The 18,895-nt window shown below is 44.7% G+C and overlaps 1 protein-coding gene across 3 annotated transcripts in view; it reads left to right on the top strand.

The window, feature by feature from the left end:
• The window catches only part of gphnb (gephyrin b), a 91,435-nt gene that overhangs the window by 13,665 nt on the left and 58,875 nt on the right, over positions 1-18,895 (top strand). For all 3 annotated transcript variants that reach the window (XM_056405661.1, XM_056405662.1, XM_056405663.1), the window contains exon 2: positions 14,649-14,727. In XM_056405661.1, coding sequence (XP_056261636.1) covers positions 14,649-14,727 — 79 coding nt within the window. The remainder of the gene's footprint in view (positions 1-14,648; positions 14,728-18,895) is intronic.

Raw genomic sequence — 18,895 nt, 5'->3', positions numbered from 1 at the left:
TGGTGGTGGGACTGAGTTAGATGTATTGAGGGGTTTAAACAGCCGAGCCAGAGCCAAACACCCACCACCGAAGAAGAAGAAGAGCAGGAACTCCTCCCTGCATCAACCTCAGCTAGCGTTAGCCTTGAGAAGACGGACATGTTTCCAATTGACTGTGCGTGCGCGTGCGCGTGTGTGTGTGTGTGTGTGTACATATGTGTGAGCTCTGACAGTGGGAAGCTGCAATGTAATTGCTGACACTGTCCAGAGGATTGAATGTAATGAAGGTAGCTGCTTACAGGCTGCTTCATTAGTACAGCTGGGCCTGGGGCACTCCCTGTGTGTGTGTGTGTGTGTGTGTGTGTGTGTGTGTGTGTGTGTGTGTGTGTGTGTGTGTGTGTGTGTGTGTGTGTGTGTGTGTGGGCGTGTGTGGGCATGTTAAACTCAGCATCCTGGGAAATAAAGAGAGCCGAATGGGTCACGCACACACATACACACATGTTATTATCACCCACCCACTCACATGTTAACAAACACATCAACGAGCCCTGGCCGTGAGCGGAGCATGTTGATTGTAACTTTAATCCATAGGAGTTCATTTCCTCTGTGCGTTTGCTACTTAAGGTGTTTTTTTCTCTACAAAGGCACCCTTCAGAAAATATTACTGTGGTATAACAGAGCAATACTTCCTGCATCAGGCCTTGTCTACCTTTACACAACACTGCATTGTTGAGGTCATGCAAGGTGTATTAAGATGTAATGGGATTAGGGATGTAGGGCTGGAACTAACTACTTTCATTATTCAGTTGATTATTTCTAAAATTGACTGATTAATTGGTTTTGTCTATGACAATGCCCATCACATTTCTCCAGAGCCAAAGGTGACTTCTTCAAATTTCTTGCTGTTTTGTTCCACCAGCAGTTCATAACCCAAAGATATTCAATTCACAATTCTACAAAAGTGAGAACAGCAACCAGTTCAGATTTGAGAAGCTGTAAACAAGACATGCTTAGCTGTTTTTAGTTGATTAAAATTAAAAAAATAATCCTTAAATTGCTGCATTTAGTTTAGTAAATCTGCGCTAGTGGAATATGCAACACATGTTTTATAGAGATATACTCTAAAACATGCAGTGGACATGGCATGCAGGTTTGTTTATGCTACCTCACGTACATGCCTGCACATTCAGTCTGAAACTGGCAGATGACAAAACATTTATCACACATAACTTTGCAGTCCAACGGGGCCATGTGGTGGGTATAATATAAGCCGCGACCGCAGATTTAACCCAAACCCCGATGTTTCCATAAATCTAACCAAGTTGGTTTTGTTCCAGTGGAGTCACGTTTGAATCGACTGGTTTGCCTCGGCTTCATTCATGCTTCACAATCACCGGCTCATTCAGCAGCTATTTGCCTTCTGGCCAACCAGTAACATTCACCTGACACTTCTCACTATTACTCTGCTGATACACTCACGCCAGTGTTTTGCTGCCACAGCTCCATCCACCACTCCAACCTCCCCTGTTAGTGTAGTTATTTTGACTAAGATTGGATTGGATTCTTTGAGAGCTCCCTTGGAGCTATAAACAGTTACTTCCTTGACAAAAGTGTCTCTGACCATATGTGACAGCATTGTACTTGGGACAAGGCACAGTAAGGCAATCAACTCTTTTGACATGATGACTATTTAAACTTTTAACAAAATGATGGAGGTGTCTTTGTCGACCTTCAGGTGGCAGCAGCAGGAAGCTCCCTGTACTGGGAGAAGAGTCGGACATACCCTTAACTTAATGCTGCCTGGTGCACCGCTGCATAGTTTTGGGTGCTGCACAGTTCCACTTTGCTTTGTTCCACTGATTTCACGATGATTGTCGGCACAATGTGCTAAAGCCGCAGCTGTGCTGATCGGGCTTTTGTTTTGCCTTTTCAGAAGCGTGGCTGGCATGAAATGGGATTTGTTGGCAGAGAGCTGGGGCTAGTCACGGGGAGGTCAGCCGGTAGACCAGATGATGCCTGGGCTGCCATCTTCGCCACACAGGGACCCTGTGGAGATGCAGTTTAGATTAACTTTCCACTTAGTGAACAATGTGTCACTTACAATATGGTCGTATCTCCTGCTTCAGAAATCGGCTTGACAGCTGCACCTCTTGAGACGTATTTGTCCCAGTCAGGGTTGAGGTTGTGGATGTGCATTTGCCTTGCCCATCAAATGATTCCCCTGGTCAGCATGAATATGGCTCTTAACATAGATCAGAAACCTGGCATTGATTCTGAATGTCCATCTGCCAGCCTTACCTTGACCCGTAATGTGACTGCAGTCACACCATAAACCTTGCCCTCAGTCTATCACTTTCTCTGCCTCTGATCCTCCCTCCCGTCCTTCTCTTGAGAGGGAGAACACAGAGGAGCAAGGAGAACATTAAGCTTCCTCTATGAAGACCAATCAATGGCTGATCTGATTAGGCCTCAGCACATATGTTTCACTACAAACCCTAAAAGCCAACAGATAAAGAACCCCATTGCTCATGTTAACCAATAGCTATCCATTTCAGAGCTTAAGTCATATTGAGTGAAGTGAAATGAATGAGCTGAGTGTTTTCCATGCAGAGCCACGCAGCTTGCTCAAGGATGCAAACACTGGAATGTATAAGCTGTGGTTGTACTGGTGCAGCACTGGGTTTCCCTGCATCAGCAGCTTGGAAAGGATGAAGGAGTAGGAGGAGGAGGTGGAAGGAAGAGGAGGAGGGGAAGAGAGACGAAGGGATGTGGAGGCAGAAGGGGAGAGGAGGGAAGCTTCTAACGGGAGGTATCAGAAATGTGCAGCTATATTGATGCCAGTGTAAGCACATTTCTATTGAAATCAATAGAGCTGCTCTCAAGCTCATTTTGGCTTCTAACAAGACCTGGCTCGCTAATGGAGCAGCCATAGATAACACGCACAGAAACCAAGCTAAGTTGGGGGGTATATCTCCATTATTTAGGCTGCACCTGTAATATCAATAGGTCAGATACATTTAATCAGCGTTTCATATCTTCTGCGGCTAATCTTGTTTTCAGGTTGTGAACATTAATAAGGCTGCGACTAAAATCTGTATTTGTCTTGGCTTCTCCACCAGCAAAATGTGATTTGAGGTGATGGATAGGGTTCTTTATGGTTTAGTTTTTCAAAGCATTAGTTACTTTTGAATGTTGAAAGCTCCATCTCATTCAATTCAATCAGGGAAATTTGGAAAGATGTGGATTTGATCAATTTTTTTTTTTCTGGAAAGAGCAAGATATCAATATTTAAATGTGGTATTCAAACAAAATTTCATTCACCTAAACAATATCGGGGTGAAGGCTGAACGATATGCAATAAAGATATTTATATATAGCGTGATTTTTTTGGCAGATATTGTGATTGCAGTGTGAGTTATGATTTCAGTGGGAAAGATCCTTTTTATATTTCATTTTCACTGAAAAAAATAAAAATAAAATGATCCTGAAAACATGTTCCTTTATGTGTGGAGAATATGATTTGTAGGCCGGGAGCATCTCTGTAGCACCACAATGCTTCATTTATGGTATGTTGTGTTGCGTTTTACCTTTATCAAAAAATTGCAGCTCCTGCGATTTGGGTATTGCACTTTGCCATTTTGTGATTTTGATCATAATTCAATTAATTGTTGAGCCCTACTAGATACAATTACAAGTGAGAAATATAGTTTTTTTGCAATGTGGTGAACTGATCCTTTAATCATTATGTAATTCCTAACAAGTTATATCCTATATGTATCATTTAAGTACTCAGGTGGTTCATGTGCATTCATACTGAGACCCACTGTAGCATCATCATCACCTATAATTTTCATCTTCTTCTTCTTCTTCTTCTTCTTCTAAATTCTTCTGCCTTTCACCACCTGGTGCCTATTTAACTACCTGCTATTAGTCAAATGCTACTTTTTCTATCTTGCACACACAGACACTTCAAATGGCTTCCACTGTGGCTTTCATAGTAAACTGCACTAGATGAATGACTGCACTCATGCATTGCATATACAGTACAAGTACTCATGTGCTCAGAAAACACACAGTGCACATTTAGTTTGTGTGTGCATGTGTGTGTAAACAGCTGTTGGAAATGCCACGCAGAGCTGGCTTTGCCGAGGGCCCTCTGCCATCGAAATGTCATGCTACATGGGGGAAAAGCTGCAATACCTCATACACCCGCAACCACACAACCCGCCCCAACCTTCACATATACCGCATGCACACACTCCTGAATGGCTATATGATAATGTCGCGCCGAGCCACAGACACATTCATCACGCCCGTTGTCATTAGAAACAAGCCTCATTATACTCGGGGCCTGTGATTTATGATTAATATTCGCAAGGGGTGTGGCGGATCGTCAAGCCCCTCCAATACATTGATTCCATTGAACAAGAAAAACAGTGAAGGGGGGGGGTGATGGGGTTGGCGGTGGAGGGGAAAATGTGTGGGTGGGGGTGATGTCGGAGCTGCAGGGGCATTCCGGTCATGGCGTGGGAAACGAGATGAAGGAGAAGTAAAGTAGAAAGAGAGGGGTGTAGGCTAACACATTCAAGGTCCCTGTATTCCCTTGTGCCGTAAATTGTCCCTGGAACTTCTCTCCGTGGCTTCATTAGTAAGTGTCTTTTCAATATTTATGGCAGTGTTAATAAAACATCAATACGCGAGGCCTTTGTGGAGAGCTGCAGGCTGTGGGGTGCTGCAGTCTCAGGCTTTGCACTGATATTTGGATGATAAAGAGAGGTTCAGGTGAGTGCTATGCAGAGTGTTGAGAAGTGACTGAGAGTGGGCTGACTGGGGGAGATCACTAAAAGCAGCTGGCGGATAGTTTTTGGACGTGCACTGCATTATGGAAGAGAAGTTTAGGTCACATCTAGAGCCGGTGAAAACAATATTGGCTCTTTTGACTGTTGGTGATTGCGATGTTGATTGCGGGTGGGCCTGTTTTTTTTTTTTTTGGGGGGGGGGGGGTGTTATAGTGAGAGTTTGTGTGTATAGGTGGCTCCTGTGCCAGGGTGCTGACTACTGTAAGTACACTGGTGTTGGAGTTCAGCCTCTCATGTTTTATTTATTCCAGTGGAAAGTGACAGTAAGAGCAGGCCTCTGGAGCCTGGGTGAACGCTCAGGGTCAGCACAATCTTTACCCCTGTTCTCACGACAGCACACGCGGGACTCATCATCATCATCATCATCATCATCATCATCATCATCATCATCAATTCACCTCTAAACTCCCTTTCCAGTCAATCACCCGAGTCAAAAAACATTTCCACAGAACAAGGTGATGCCTTAAAATGTCTAGTTTTGACCGTTGAGCGGACCAAACCCCAAAGATATTCCATTTATGATTCTATAAAACGGAGAAATCTAAGCCAAAGAGCCCCTCTCTCACTACCACTGCTGAGGAGCCCTTGAGCACTCCGAACTGCTCCAGCAGCTGCTCACTACCCAGAAGACTAGATTGTGATCGTACTGGGCAGCTTCCAAGTGCAAATGTGTGTAATGGTGTGAGCGTGAGCCGGGTGTTCCTGAAACATGGCGTTGCACTCAGTGAGCCCTCACAGGAACTGGTGAACTTTTGACGTTGGTGCTTCTTAAATGCATTTGTCAAAATTATTGTCAGCTTTCTGTTGATTGACTGATTGATTAAGTGACTAAATGTTTGTTTGTCTGGAAAGACTAACTTACATAAGGGCAAGTGGAAAGACTTTCTTCAAGTCAGGAAACCAAAGGTGCAAATCATGACAGATGGAACTGGAGGCCTCACCCTGAAAGGAAATTGTGAACAATTGCTGGGATTTTCTTTTGTATATTCTATCCGATATTAGTGCAGATGTTAGTGTGAGTGTATGTGGTTGTGTGAGTATGTGAAATGTAGATATTTTTGATCCCAAATTGTTGTATTGCTACTGCATGTTGCAATCTGTATGGGATGTGGAAAATGATCATAGCATAAGACAGACACACACACTGTTACATACCTGCAGTTCACTGCTATGCATCCAAAGGCCACACACACCTGGTGTTAACATGAAGCCTGTATTTAGAAAAATGGTAATGCATGTATATATGCACACAGAACTCATGGCAATAAGAGTGTAATTGGATCTGCAAAACACTATCTGCATCTGGTCAACCATGTGGAAATATGTTTGTACAGTTTGGCCACAATTCTTAATAAAAAAAAAACAAACAAACTACTCTACTACACTACTCAACAAGTTCACAGGTCACCTAACTCCTCATTCTATCTCAAGCTGTACATCAAAAAGCTCAGTCCTTCATCAGCACAGGAAAAGTAGAACCCATCCAGCAGCAGCAGCAGCAGCAGCAGCAGCAGCAGCAGCAGCAGCCCTCTCCTTGGCCAGCAACACACCATGTTTTTTTTTTTTTTTTGACTAGTCCGCCAACTGTGCCTGCCTGTTCTGCATATTGAGATCCGATCACAATCTAGACAGAATTGAGATAAGGAGAACACTTATTAGATGTTAATGCAGAGGCCCGCAATCAGATGTCTTTATCCAGATAACGTGTCCAGATGAAGATTGCATGTTAATGCCAGATGTAAATGGGGTCTTAATGATTCTTTCTTGCACTTTGCATATCTGAATTTCTTACCCCTCTGCTTTCGCTGATAAATTTCCCTCCAACTTTTGCCCAAATGGGCACCGTTAACACACTAACTGATACCGGAGAGAGGTGGAAACTGTTTCTATCAAAGCGCCTAAATGGTCAAAATGTAAGGGAGGGGCTCAGTGTTCAGTTGAACTCTTTCCTGGTTGCTCTCATCATTCCCTATCTTTTATCCTCCTCGCGTTTCCTCTCATCTGCCCCCTACGATTATTATTTATTCCCCTGCATCTCTCTCTTCTTGCAGTTTTCTACCAGTAACTTCCCCGTCTTCCCCATTTTACCTTACTACTCCTATCCTGCTCTCTCTCTCTCTCTCTCTCTCTCTCTTTCTCTGTCTCTGCCCTCCCTCTTTGCCTTCAGAGTATTCCCACCGCTGCTCCCCTCTTCTCTCTGCTCCCCCTCCTCTCATCCAGTGTGAATTGCTCTCTTAATCCTGTCAGGGTTAGGCTCCAGCTCCCCCTCCCTCAACTCCACATGTCCATCCTACCACCACCTCCTCCTCCTCCTCATCCTCCTTTACTCAGCCTGGGATGGGGCTGCCTCTCCTCTCCAGGGAGGGAGGGAGAGCTGGGGGAGCCAGGGCCAGGGTTGGGCCCTGCCTGCCTGCCTGCCTGCCTGCCTGCCTGCCTGCCTGCCTGCCTGCCTGCCTGCCTGTCTGCCTGCCTGCCTGCCTGTCTGCCTGCCTGGGACACAGCTGTGAAGATCAGAGCTGTCTCTCCCTCTCTGTCTTTCTTTCTCTGCACATCTGGTGCGTGGGGTGGGGGGGCTGAGCCATGTTGTGCTGTGTTGTTTTGTCCTTGCCTCAGTATGGTTGCCGGATTTTGGCCTGGCTACGCTGGAGTAGGTTTGGATTTGAGATGTGGGTCGGCCCACTGCTGTACCCACACGGATGAGCTGGGCTCCTCTGGTGTAGTAAGCGATGGTTATTAAGCCGATAGAGTAATTATTAGCTGCAGTATTAGCGTGGGCCCGGTGCATTTTCTTTTTTTTTTTTTTGGGCTGTTTTCCTCCGTAGTGTTCTTCAATGGCTGGCTCGGCATTAGCAGGTGGAGTGTCGCACTCCCTGCATTATGTAACTTCAGCCCAATTTAGATGTGACTTCAAATAAATGAAAATCAAGCTGCTGGTTGGCTCCTTTCCCCGCGGATATAAATAGCATTTTTCAAATCTTATCTAGAAAAGTGTTGTAGAGGGGAGATGCTTTGAAATGCAGCCCGACGATTAGGATCCCATTGTTCCGCTCCACACCCCCTCCATTCTCCCGGCTGCTTACAGTAAGCCTGAGGATCTGTGTGTATGTGCCTGAGCGTGTGGCTCCGCACATGTGTATGCATTCATCTGCATCACAGTGTGATTGAGATACTGGCTAATGGTAAGATGTGAGCATGTGCATGGTGTCGTGGGTTTGAGAGTTTGTGACTAACTGGTGTGTGTGTGTGTGTGTGTGTGTGTGTGTGTGTATGTGTGGCTGTTGGGTGTGTTTTCGATGGTGGATGCTGTGCTTCTGCTGCTTACCCCACTGCTCCTCTCAGAATTAACAAGGTTGCTAAGATACAGTGGGTTTATATTAGATTAGGTTATCTGCTGTTATTTCTGTTACTATATTTTACCCAGCACTGTGAAGCCTTTATTAATTTGGAAATTTACCCTGCCATGGAATGAAGATCCTGGTATTTGTGCACCACTGCGCCTCTCCTTTTCTGGCTAGGAGGGGGTGTAGTACCAAAAGCCCCCCAGTCAGATGTCTACCCCACCCCATTACAATCTGGAGGCGGATCCATACCTCTATTCATCATTAAGCCCATTTAATCCGAGGCCTGGGGCCGAGTGTTTCCATTTAACACAGAACAAGCCAGTGAAATAGGAGACAGGAGGCAGTGATATCACTTTGGTTGAGGCTTATTGGTGTGCAGAGGTGTTGTCCCTCCCACCAGCAGATGTCAGCCCAATCCAGTGTTTGACCTCCATAGTAGCTTCTCCAGGGCTGGAGGGCCATTGGCACTGCTGTTAGCAGATAAAGAACAGGAAACAATGAAGATGCCAAGTGGGCTGCTCAGACGAAGAAGGCGATGCTCTGCCATCCCTCCACTGGTGGATTTGCACATTTTTCCATTACATGTATACATGTAGATTTACTCATACATATTTGGACGAAATGAATGGAGCATTTCAGTCAGGATGAGCTACATTTAAACTGGCAAAGCGAAGTGAAATGGATATTCATTTCTTGACTAGAACTTCACGTGATATCCAAAACACTCAAGACAGACAGATTTCTGTGTTTTTCAGCAGCGTATAGTGCCACAATGATGGATATGCAGCGTCATAATTCGACTGGAAGCAGATTTTGGCACAAGCGACTCGAGGCGCTACGTCTCACGCCGTGATTTGTAGTGCAAGTTGTGTCGAGTCGCTGATCCATGGGACGGTGTGTGTGTGTGTAGAGGTGTGTTCATGTACTTGGAAAGAGTGCATGACACTGTCTGTGTTTATCGTGGGACACTTTTCTATATATGTGTCCAAATGCATACACAGGCGGTCTGTGCATGTGAGCTGTTTGTGTGAGAGAGAGAGAGAGAGTGTGTGTAAGGACCTGCTATAAGGGAAAACCCCATTAGCGTGGGATCCCAGGGAGATAATGAGTGCTGACTGCTTTATGTCCTGGAAATGATTGAGTGGAACATAGTAGCAGTTTATGAATCCCCTCTGCTAGTGGCTGACAGACTGACAGCACATAACTTGCTAGCTAGCTAAGCTACTGTATTACAGATGGGCAGCTCTAGCCTGCTGGCTAACTTAGTCTACCTGTATCAGCTAGACTGCATGCTAACTTTACCTTTATCACATACAGACCAAACTTAGTCCGCTGGCTGACCTTGGTATCTGTTTCACTGCACTTTGCCTGTACTACAGACAGCATCTGTCCTACTTGTTAGATGGACTGTAGCCGTGTCCCAATTCCATATCACTTACTAATTCCAGTAGGTTGTAAACACATAATGTCTTTAGACAAGAAAGTGACAACGCTTGAGTCTTTTTTTATGTGTGTGTGTGTGTGTGTGTGTGTGTGTGTGTGTGTGTGTGTGTGTGTGTGTGTGTGTGTGTGTGTGTGTGTGTGTGTGTGTGTGTGTGTGTGTGTGTGTGCTGTTAATGTCCCACAATGCACAAAGTGAAAGGACACATTGTGGATGGTGGTCAAATGGCTGCAGGACAAACATTTTGCTTTCAGTTTGTTAAGTTTACTCAGCAGGGTCACTCCAAAGTCTCAGTTTGATTGACGTCTGTTAACACACGTATTGGATAGTTTCCAGGTACTACTCCTAAATGGTAAAGTAGATTTATTTCTTGTATATTGCACAAATGGTATAAAGTAGTACATTCTGTATGCAATTACTATGTAGTGTGGACTTTTTTGCTGCCTGTTACTAATCCAGCTACCTTTAGGCAAGAAGGAAACTTTCACAAGGCTGGCCCACTTGGTGAACTGTAATAGACTCACATCACCTGGTTGTTTGTTTGTTTGGTCATTGTTCCTGTTATAATGTTAATACCTGAAAAAGCTCAAGAGACAACTTCAGCTAGCACCAGACTAGCATGGGGAGAAAAATGACCCTAACCCTTTTTTTAATAAAGATAAGAACAATACAAACGATAACATCAATGACAGAACTATTTTAAGGTTGTCTTATGTAGTGCAAAAAAACCAAAACAGTAACCTTAGTGTAAGGCGTATATATATATATATATATGACATGCAAATGTCAGCTACAGCCCTGTTTATTTTCTGTGCTTCTGGTGCCTTGGCACCATATTTTCGTTGCTGTTTCTTTCTAGTTGCTGGTCGACTTTTTTCAGCTTCAATCTGGGACTTTAAGAGAAATATAACACTTTTCAGACACAAATAATTGTGTTGTCCTGTTAAATTAACACTGTCTATTAATGTTACAGACGGGCAGGACTGATGACGTTTGCTGCCTAGCGCCCACATTAATGTTAGTCGTTTTATTATTAGCCATAGCCGGGCATTTGCCACAAAACTGTGTCACACCCACTTTTCTCTGGTCTTATCATCTCTGTAAAAGGACAGTGAGTGAACATGTGGACAGTGAAACAGGAGACAGACATGGCCGCTGCTTTTACACTGTTGTACCTCCAGGAGAGCCAAGACGGAGAAAAAGAGCATCCTCGTTCTCTCTACCTCTTATCCTCCCTATTAGGCAATATTTCCCTTGGTGGTTTTTCTATTCATTTTGTTCTTTATTGACATATTTTTCACTCCCTGATCACTTCTCTTCTCTTTGGTCTCTTGAAGTCTTCCCCATGTGTCCTGATCTCCCCTGCTCTGCCATGGCTTAGCGATTAACCCTTTAAGAGCGCGTGTGAGCATGTGTTTGAGTTGAGGGTGTGCACGTCCAGATCCCATGTGTGAATGGTGTTGCCCTGCGTAATGCTTCTGAAGCACAGGCCTCCCGCTTTCCTCCTACTGCTGTAGCCTGGGGACATCCAGGCTCCTGCACTCTCACACACGTGCACACACACACACACACACACACACACACACACACACAGGTGGAGGCAAATATAAAATGACAGGAGTCAATACGGGCATAGGCACCAGAAAATAGATTTTAAATTGACAAATTAACACAATTGTCTGTATGAGATGGTTACATCTCAGGCAGGTAGGGTCGGTCCTCAAAATATAATTTCTCTTAGTTGTTTTTAATTGTCTTTGTTTGAGTTTTATAATTATTTTGTTATTTTATATAATTTTATGGCGAGATACTATGTACTATTGTTTTTGAAAAGTTGATAATGATTATGATCAGCCTGATGGCGCAATAATGTCAAAGTTTATTTTTGACCTTGGAAGCAGTAGAATAACAAATAAAAAAACTATTAACTCAAGGTCCACTTACTGGCTTATTTGCAGAGCTTTCACTCACTTCTTATCATTATCAATTAGCACAGACAAATAGAAGCTGACACGGATGTGGAAAAATCAACAAAGACAAAAAAGTGCCCCCAGAAGCAAAATAAGGAACACTGAAGACAGACAGTGCAGCTATAAGGGCAATCTTTGGCTACACGTGATATCAGGAATATCAGATATGGAAATCAGAGGCACTGGTCTGAACCAAAATTGCAAGATGGGAGCGACATAATATGAGGTATGGCAGCGTGATATACTGGTGATCTCAACCAGTCTCTGTCTATCTGTCTCCCAGTGATTGTCCAGCCAAGTAGACGCATTGACCTTTAGCTTGCTGGGTACAGTGGGGAACAGCGCCCTCTGGGGGCGGCACAGGGGTCACTGCATTGCGTCTTCACTTCCCGTGGCGAGCTGGGAACGGCGCACAGCACTCGCTTGCTGCTTTGCTTTGATTCTAATCCACTCGAAGGGTAAGGAGGCAAAACCAAGTCTAACTCCGTACTGATGAGAAAATCCCAGGTTGCTCCTACATTGCGGCTTTTAGGGACACCGGAGATGGTGCAGTGCACAGCGGCATTCTGGGGGGTGGGGGGCGGGTTGTACGGGATGAAAGCTAAGCTGCTGATTTACCTGGAGAAAGGTGCATGGGCGGAGCTTTGGAGATGGGAGGAGAGTAGCGTCACAAATTCTTGCGCACCTTTTCCCCCTCCCCTCTCACTCTTCCTCCTCCATCCTCCATCCTCCCTCCCTCTTCCCCCTTCTCCTCCCCTGTCTTCAGCTCTTGCACAGGATCACATTAATATTCCTTTGAAGCCTGTTTCAACTGCAGCCAGATCTCCCTCTCCCTCTCTCCTCCACTCTCACTCCTTCTTTCCCTCTTTTTGCCCCCCCCCACCAATTTTTTTTCTCTCTCCCTCTTGCTTTCTCTTCCGAGCTATTGTTTTCTAGAAGGGATCACTTTCCCACCATTTCTACCAACCAGTGCAGCAGGGAGGGGCATTTTATATACCTTCAGTCAGGAGTTCCCCTTGTTGCACACATGCACGCACACACACACACACAGACATATGCAAGCACACACACACACACACACATAGAGGGGTGGTGGGTACCGATGCCTTTGACAGAGCGTGTTGATTGGTTCAGAATGGTTGCTGCCTCTTGTAGGAGAGTGGAACGGCTATTTTTAGATCAAGGGGTAGCTGGGAGAGAAAGACTGAGGAGGGCTCTGTGTGTGTGTGTGAGTGTGTGTTAGTAAGGAATACTGCAGTCTTGAAGGAAGTTCCCTCTTCACACACACATACACACACAAACACACACACGTACACACACACATGCACTTTTGCAGCAGTGCCCCTCTAAAGCCACGGTGGTGTGTATTCCATGTGCTTGCTCCCTTTTCCTCTCCTCCCTCAACCTTTTTTTCTTGCTGTATCTCGCCCCCCCCCTTCCCTCCCTCCCCTCCCGCAGTCTTTCTGTCTCTCTCTTGTTTCTCCCTCTCTTTCTCTCTTTCTGAGCTGGCTCGGTGTGCAAATGTCAGCACTCTCCCATTTATTTGCCAGAGCCCAGAGCAACGTCCTGCACCCTCTGTTTACCTCTGTCTCCACAGCGCTGCCCCGTCGCCGCTGCCTCTCTCTCTCTCATCACCCTTCTTTTCTCCTTCTCTCCATCCTACATCCTTCCTCATCCCCTCTTCTCCACCCCAATCCCCCACTCTCCTCACTCTCATCCCGCATCCTTCCCCATCCCTTTCTTCAGCTCTGTTGCATCCCTTTCCTCCAACCCCCCCCTCCACCTTTGCCTCCCCGCTTCCATTTTTTACACCATTCTTGCTTCACCCATCTACTCACCCTATCCCTCCGCCCCTCCTCCTATTCATGGATCATGGCACTTCATCATGACATTTCCAGTCTTGTCTACAACTAGCGCATCAAGTTTTTTGGATTAAATCCACTGCACCACAACCACCATCAACACCCCCCCCCCCCACTCCCCACCCCCTACTTGCTTCATTTTGAATCTATTTTAAGACACAAGCGTGTCCGTTCACGTTTGGCCCCGTCACATCACAAAACACCTTGTCCCTCTCTTCGTCCTCGTCGTCTGTCTCTTTCTGTCTCCTCTCACTTTGTTTTTTGTTTTTGTTTTTTTTTTCTTTTTCCATTTTCCTCTCCCCATGTCTCCATCTTCCTCCCTGTCTCACTCTATCCGTCACTCTATCTGTCTGTGATCACCACGATGACTCATGTGGCTCGCACCTGCTCTGCAGTCGAGGGGCCGCCGTGGTTTTTTTTTTCTTTTTTTTGTAAGGAGAGGTTGGAGATGATGAAGGTGTGGCTTCACATAGGCTCAGTGTGATGGCAGAAAGTGTGGTGGGGCGAGGGTGAGGATATCAGTTTATTCACATAGTCGCTACATTTCATTTGCAACATACCCGGTGTTGAAAACACGATGCAGAAGACGCTGTAGCAGTTACACCAGGCGTCGTTTCTATATTCGGGCACACCTGCCTTATAACAATCGAAACTGACAAGTGGAGCTGCAACAAATGAGAGCATTCTGTTCTCCCTAATTTAGACACAATGGACGAACCCTGTACGCCCAAGATACTTTTTGTTTTCGTCAAGTCACAGGTGTGAAATATGAGACCAAAATATAAGAATGAATTCCCGAAATGTTCCCAAAGCAGCACAGATCCATTCAGGGACGTGCTTGGAGTGGAGCCTCTTGGATGTTGTTCCTCTAGTTTTCATCATCACTTCAAACAAGGATCATTTTGGTGTATTTCGTCATCTTCTTCATTTGAGGATCAGATCATGTGGTTTACCCTGACACAGTTTTGAAAATTAGGAAATAGGGATATTTCAGTGAAGCTAAAGGATTTCAGTTTTTCAATAGCATGATACCTTTTCTCTTGTTGTTGATTGCATTCATGAGAAAGAATGATTTACCTTTTGGAAAATGCCTGTGATGTAACAATAGCAATTTGTGTTGAAACCCCTCATGTGCTTATGAATTTGTGCGCTAACTTAATTTTTTTTTGTGCCTCTCTCTGTCTCTGTCTATCCAGTGAGTGACAGCTGTTTTCGAAACCTTGCAGAGGACCGCAGTGGCGTCAACCTCAAAGATCTTGTACACGATCCCTCCCTGTGAGTACTAGCTGCTACTTTTTTTTTTTTTTACAAGATTATTCAACCTATAGACAGAAATGAAAACGTTCGGCATCACTGTACCTTCATGCTCGCAAGTGTTTAATCCAGAGCAACGTCCTTTGACTTACCTTCAACCTGCCGCACGGAAAAAGATGCACAGGCTCTCTGCGTGCGTGCGTCTCTGTGTGTGCTTCTGTGTGGAAGCCGTCTTCTTTTTGTGCTAGAGCGTAACTAAGAAACTAAAAATATCTCTTCAACACAACATGTCGGGGCTCGGTGTCGCCCTATGGAGAGAAATTCCCAGCATGCATGGCAACAACAAAAGAGCTGCAGCACTCTTCTGTTTAAGGATGACTCTTGGTAGCTGTAAGAAGTCATTATTTGCTCAAAGAACCTTAAAGGAGGTGAAATCAACCATTGTTTTTTTTTATTAACGAGGATGTGATCGGGGGACAAAGGTGCATGAAAAACACACAGGAAAAACAATAATCTCCATCACAAGTGAATGTTGAGAATGTGTCCAAGCAGGCAGGTTAAAACTGTTGTTTGTGCACCTTTTCAGGGGCTTTAAAATGAGGATGTTTCAGGATGTTTTCTGTCAGCTTTGGTCATAAAAACACAGAAGTGAAAAATCAAAATGTCATGAGGATTGTGAAGGTCATGAAAACGAGCAAGCTGTTCACTAGAAATCACTGATTGATTCATAATATAAAAAAAGAATTCTGTGTTCAAACAGACTATACATGGTCAAAATGATGTGGACACCCGCCTTTGTGTGACGGTTTAACATCTCATTCCAAAGCCATGGTTATTAATATGCTTCTATAATAGCCTCCAATTTTCTGGGAAGGTTTTTCTATCAAATTTTGGAACCTGGCTGCAACGATTTGCTCAATTCAGATTTCCCTTAATTGGCACTAAGGGGCCAAAACAGCCACAGACCAAAAGTGCACATGTCCACATACTATTGGCCACGTACTACATATATTTCAACAATAGCAGACAGCAGCAGAAGAGAGGTTTCTTTTGTGTCAAATTTGATGCCACTGAGATGTCTAAGTTGCGTTCAAGCGATGTTAGCGCTGATCAGTTACAATCTTTTTACATCACACGTCGCCTTTCAAGAGTCCTCCTCAGCCTGTGACTCAGAACGCTGCGAACTGTGACCCCGAACATGCAACTTCAGACACGCTTCTCTAGGCATACGAGCCATTCTCCATATGGCCATTGATTTGCTGGAGCTCCCCTGCTCCCCAGTCACAGTATAAAACCAGCCAATATCACTGGAGTGTCACCAGTCACCAGAGAACGAGTGTGTGTGTGTGGGGTGGGGTGGGCGTCGCGCTAGGTCGTGATCGGGGATCATTGCATGTTTATTTGTACAGTGGGGTACACTGGAGAAAATGAATAGGGAGTTGAATTTTTCTGTCATGCTTGTGTGTCTGTTTCATGCACACATGAATCCTTGTCAGTGTGTGTTTTTTGAACGCACTAATAGTAGAAACGGTTTGCAAAAGAAGAATGTTCAGCGAAAAACCTGCAGACATTGTATTTATTTTGTGCATTTTCGTGTTGTTCCTCCGATGAAAATGAAAGATGTGCATGTAAACGTTTGTCAGTAAATTGTCATGGCGTATCTTGATCTCCATCCTCATTTTAGATATGTGGGTTACAGACTGATGAACTGAAGTGGATTTATATGATTGAACATTTGGATGCAATTCAAGCAAAGCCTGAGAAGGTTTGAATTCCACTTTAATGTCACAACTATAACAGTTGTTGGGAAATCCTAACGTTTCCAATGTGATCTTCAATTTTGCACTTTTTTTTGAGATGGAGCTAAAGTTCATGGAATAGAATCACATAAGGAAAGGAGATGTGATCGGCGGTTGACAGCTGATAAAAGGTTCTTATTTTTGTCGGCAGGTTTTGTTGATGGAAGGTTTGTTGGCTTGGTTTCATTGTTGTTGAGCTCAGTAGGAAATGAATGGACTTCCAGTGATTGCTGATGGTGACGCTCAGTGTGAAAGAAGAGTTAGAGGCTCTGTGGTCCACTCGTTCCACTAAAAAGGCACTTTGGATGAATGTGCTGTGTTGCAGTGAACTGGTAGGGTTAAGCTTGGATTAAACACGGTGCTGTTAAACATTAAAACTGGACACTAGGACAGGCTGTCAGTGCTGGCGTCCCTGTCTGCTCTGCTGTGCTGCTGTGATGGTAGCTGATGCAGACGGGCTCTGGCTGACCTCCTCTGGCCTAGAGATCCTCCGTGCCATGTTAATCCACGCCACGCCACGAGTCAGCGGCTCCATCAGGTTGACCAGCTGGAACGCTGTGCCCTCAATGTGCCACTGCTGCTGTGACAGAGAGACATAGACGAAGACATAGAAAGAGAGAGAGAGAGCGGGGGAGGGAAGGAGGGAGGGACTACGGGGCCACAGCAGGACATGTAACATAAACTATAATCATAGCATCTCCCAGGCACACAAACACGTATACACACACTGGCACATGCAATCAATCAGCTTGCCCAGTCTGGCATTCAGGAGCATCCAGAGGTGTGTCAGGTGGAGAGAAAAATGATATGTGGCAAAAAACGAGAGAGTAACGGGGGGCGGGGGGGGGGTCAAACAAATGATACCCAGACTCAAGGACACACAGATGAGGCAGAGGTGTGTGTACAAGTGAGTTTGTGTGTGTGTGTATGCGTGTGTATTCGCTTTTTGTTTGCATCTTTACCTTTCCAGTGTGAGCGAGTATTCATATATATATATTCATATATTTTTGTATGTTGTGTGTGTGTGTGTGTGTGTGTGTGTGTGTGTGTGTGTGTGTGTGTGTACGTTGAGCGAGCCTCTCTCCTGGGCTGTGGAGCCAGTTCTCTGTCTCTGCCCTCCAGCTACTTGTGCTGCAACAACCTTTGTCAATTTTACAAATTGTCATGGCTAACAATAGTTAGAAGTCAATCAGAGGGGTGACAGTCGGCCCAATTTCACAGTGAGGAGACACGTCAGGGGACAAAGATACACACACACACACACACACACACACACAAACAACCCTGTATTGTTAGAGATTGGATTGATAAGCACTATAATAACCTTAAATCTAACTTGTATCAGCCTTCTTGAAAATATTCATATGGTGTTAAATGCTAAGTTAAGCAATCACATCAGCATCAAAACGCACACCAGTAAGTGCTTACAGTTGCATCCCTAAAGCTGCTGTGATCAATATTTGTAGATTAATAATGACTATGAGTAATGTGAAAGATCCAAATCCATAGAGAATCTTCCCTCGACTCTGCACTTCCCCTCAGCTCTACTGAGCTTTTTGTCATTTTTCAGCTCGTTGTTTTGGTTTCACTGTCCTGCTTCATGTTCACCACATTTCCAGCTGCAGCAGGAAGCCGTTACCTGCCCAGCACCAAGCTGCACGCAGACAAAGTTAGCAAGTAGCAGGTGAACGTAGCAGAGCAGTTAACAGCTAAAGAGCCAGGAGCTGGTGAAGACCAAAAACAGAGCTAAAAGGAGAGTGAATGATGGACTTACAGTCATCAGGTGGACTGCGCACTTTTTATAATGTGAGTAGTTCAGCAACCGCCTATCTACTACAAGAGTTATTCCTGTGTGATTATAACTACGTTTAATTAGGGTAACCAGTCTGCAGGTAGGTTTGGAGAACAGAAGCACTTACGTTAAAGTTAAATTTCAATAAACATGTTGCGTCTGGAGTCAACATGAACTTTTACTGTATTAAACCAGACCACATTCTTCTCCTAACCTTAACCAAGTGCTGTGGGAGCCTAAACACAATGATAAACAGTTTAATAAAGCTGTAGTCACTGTGAGTGGATATTGAACTGCAAGATAGGATGTTTTGGCGGGAAAACAAATACATCATCTGTGAACATTTTAGCGAGAACGTCACATTTACGACTTGCCAAATATGCAACATATAGCTCTGCTAAGGTGCCGGTGCTCCCGGCCGTCTCTGTTAACTGGGTGCCGGAGATCTGTATCTACTGCAGGTAACGCACCGACTATGCACGACTACACCACATCAAATAACACAAACTATCCCTTTAATTAACAACATTTCCACTTTATATTCACAGAAATCCGGTTGCAGTTACGTTACGTTACCCAACAAGCACTCACTTCAGCT

This window comes from Seriola aureovittata, chromosome 19 (genome assembly GCF_021018895.1).
Source record: "Seriola aureovittata isolate HTS-2021-v1 ecotype China chromosome 19, ASM2101889v1, whole genome shotgun sequence".
Lineage (NCBI taxonomy): Eukaryota > Metazoa > Chordata > Actinopteri > Carangiformes > Carangidae > Seriola > Seriola aureovittata.
The sequence above is the reverse complement of the archived record's forward strand: the minus strand, read 5'-3'. Positions and strand labels throughout refer to the sequence as shown.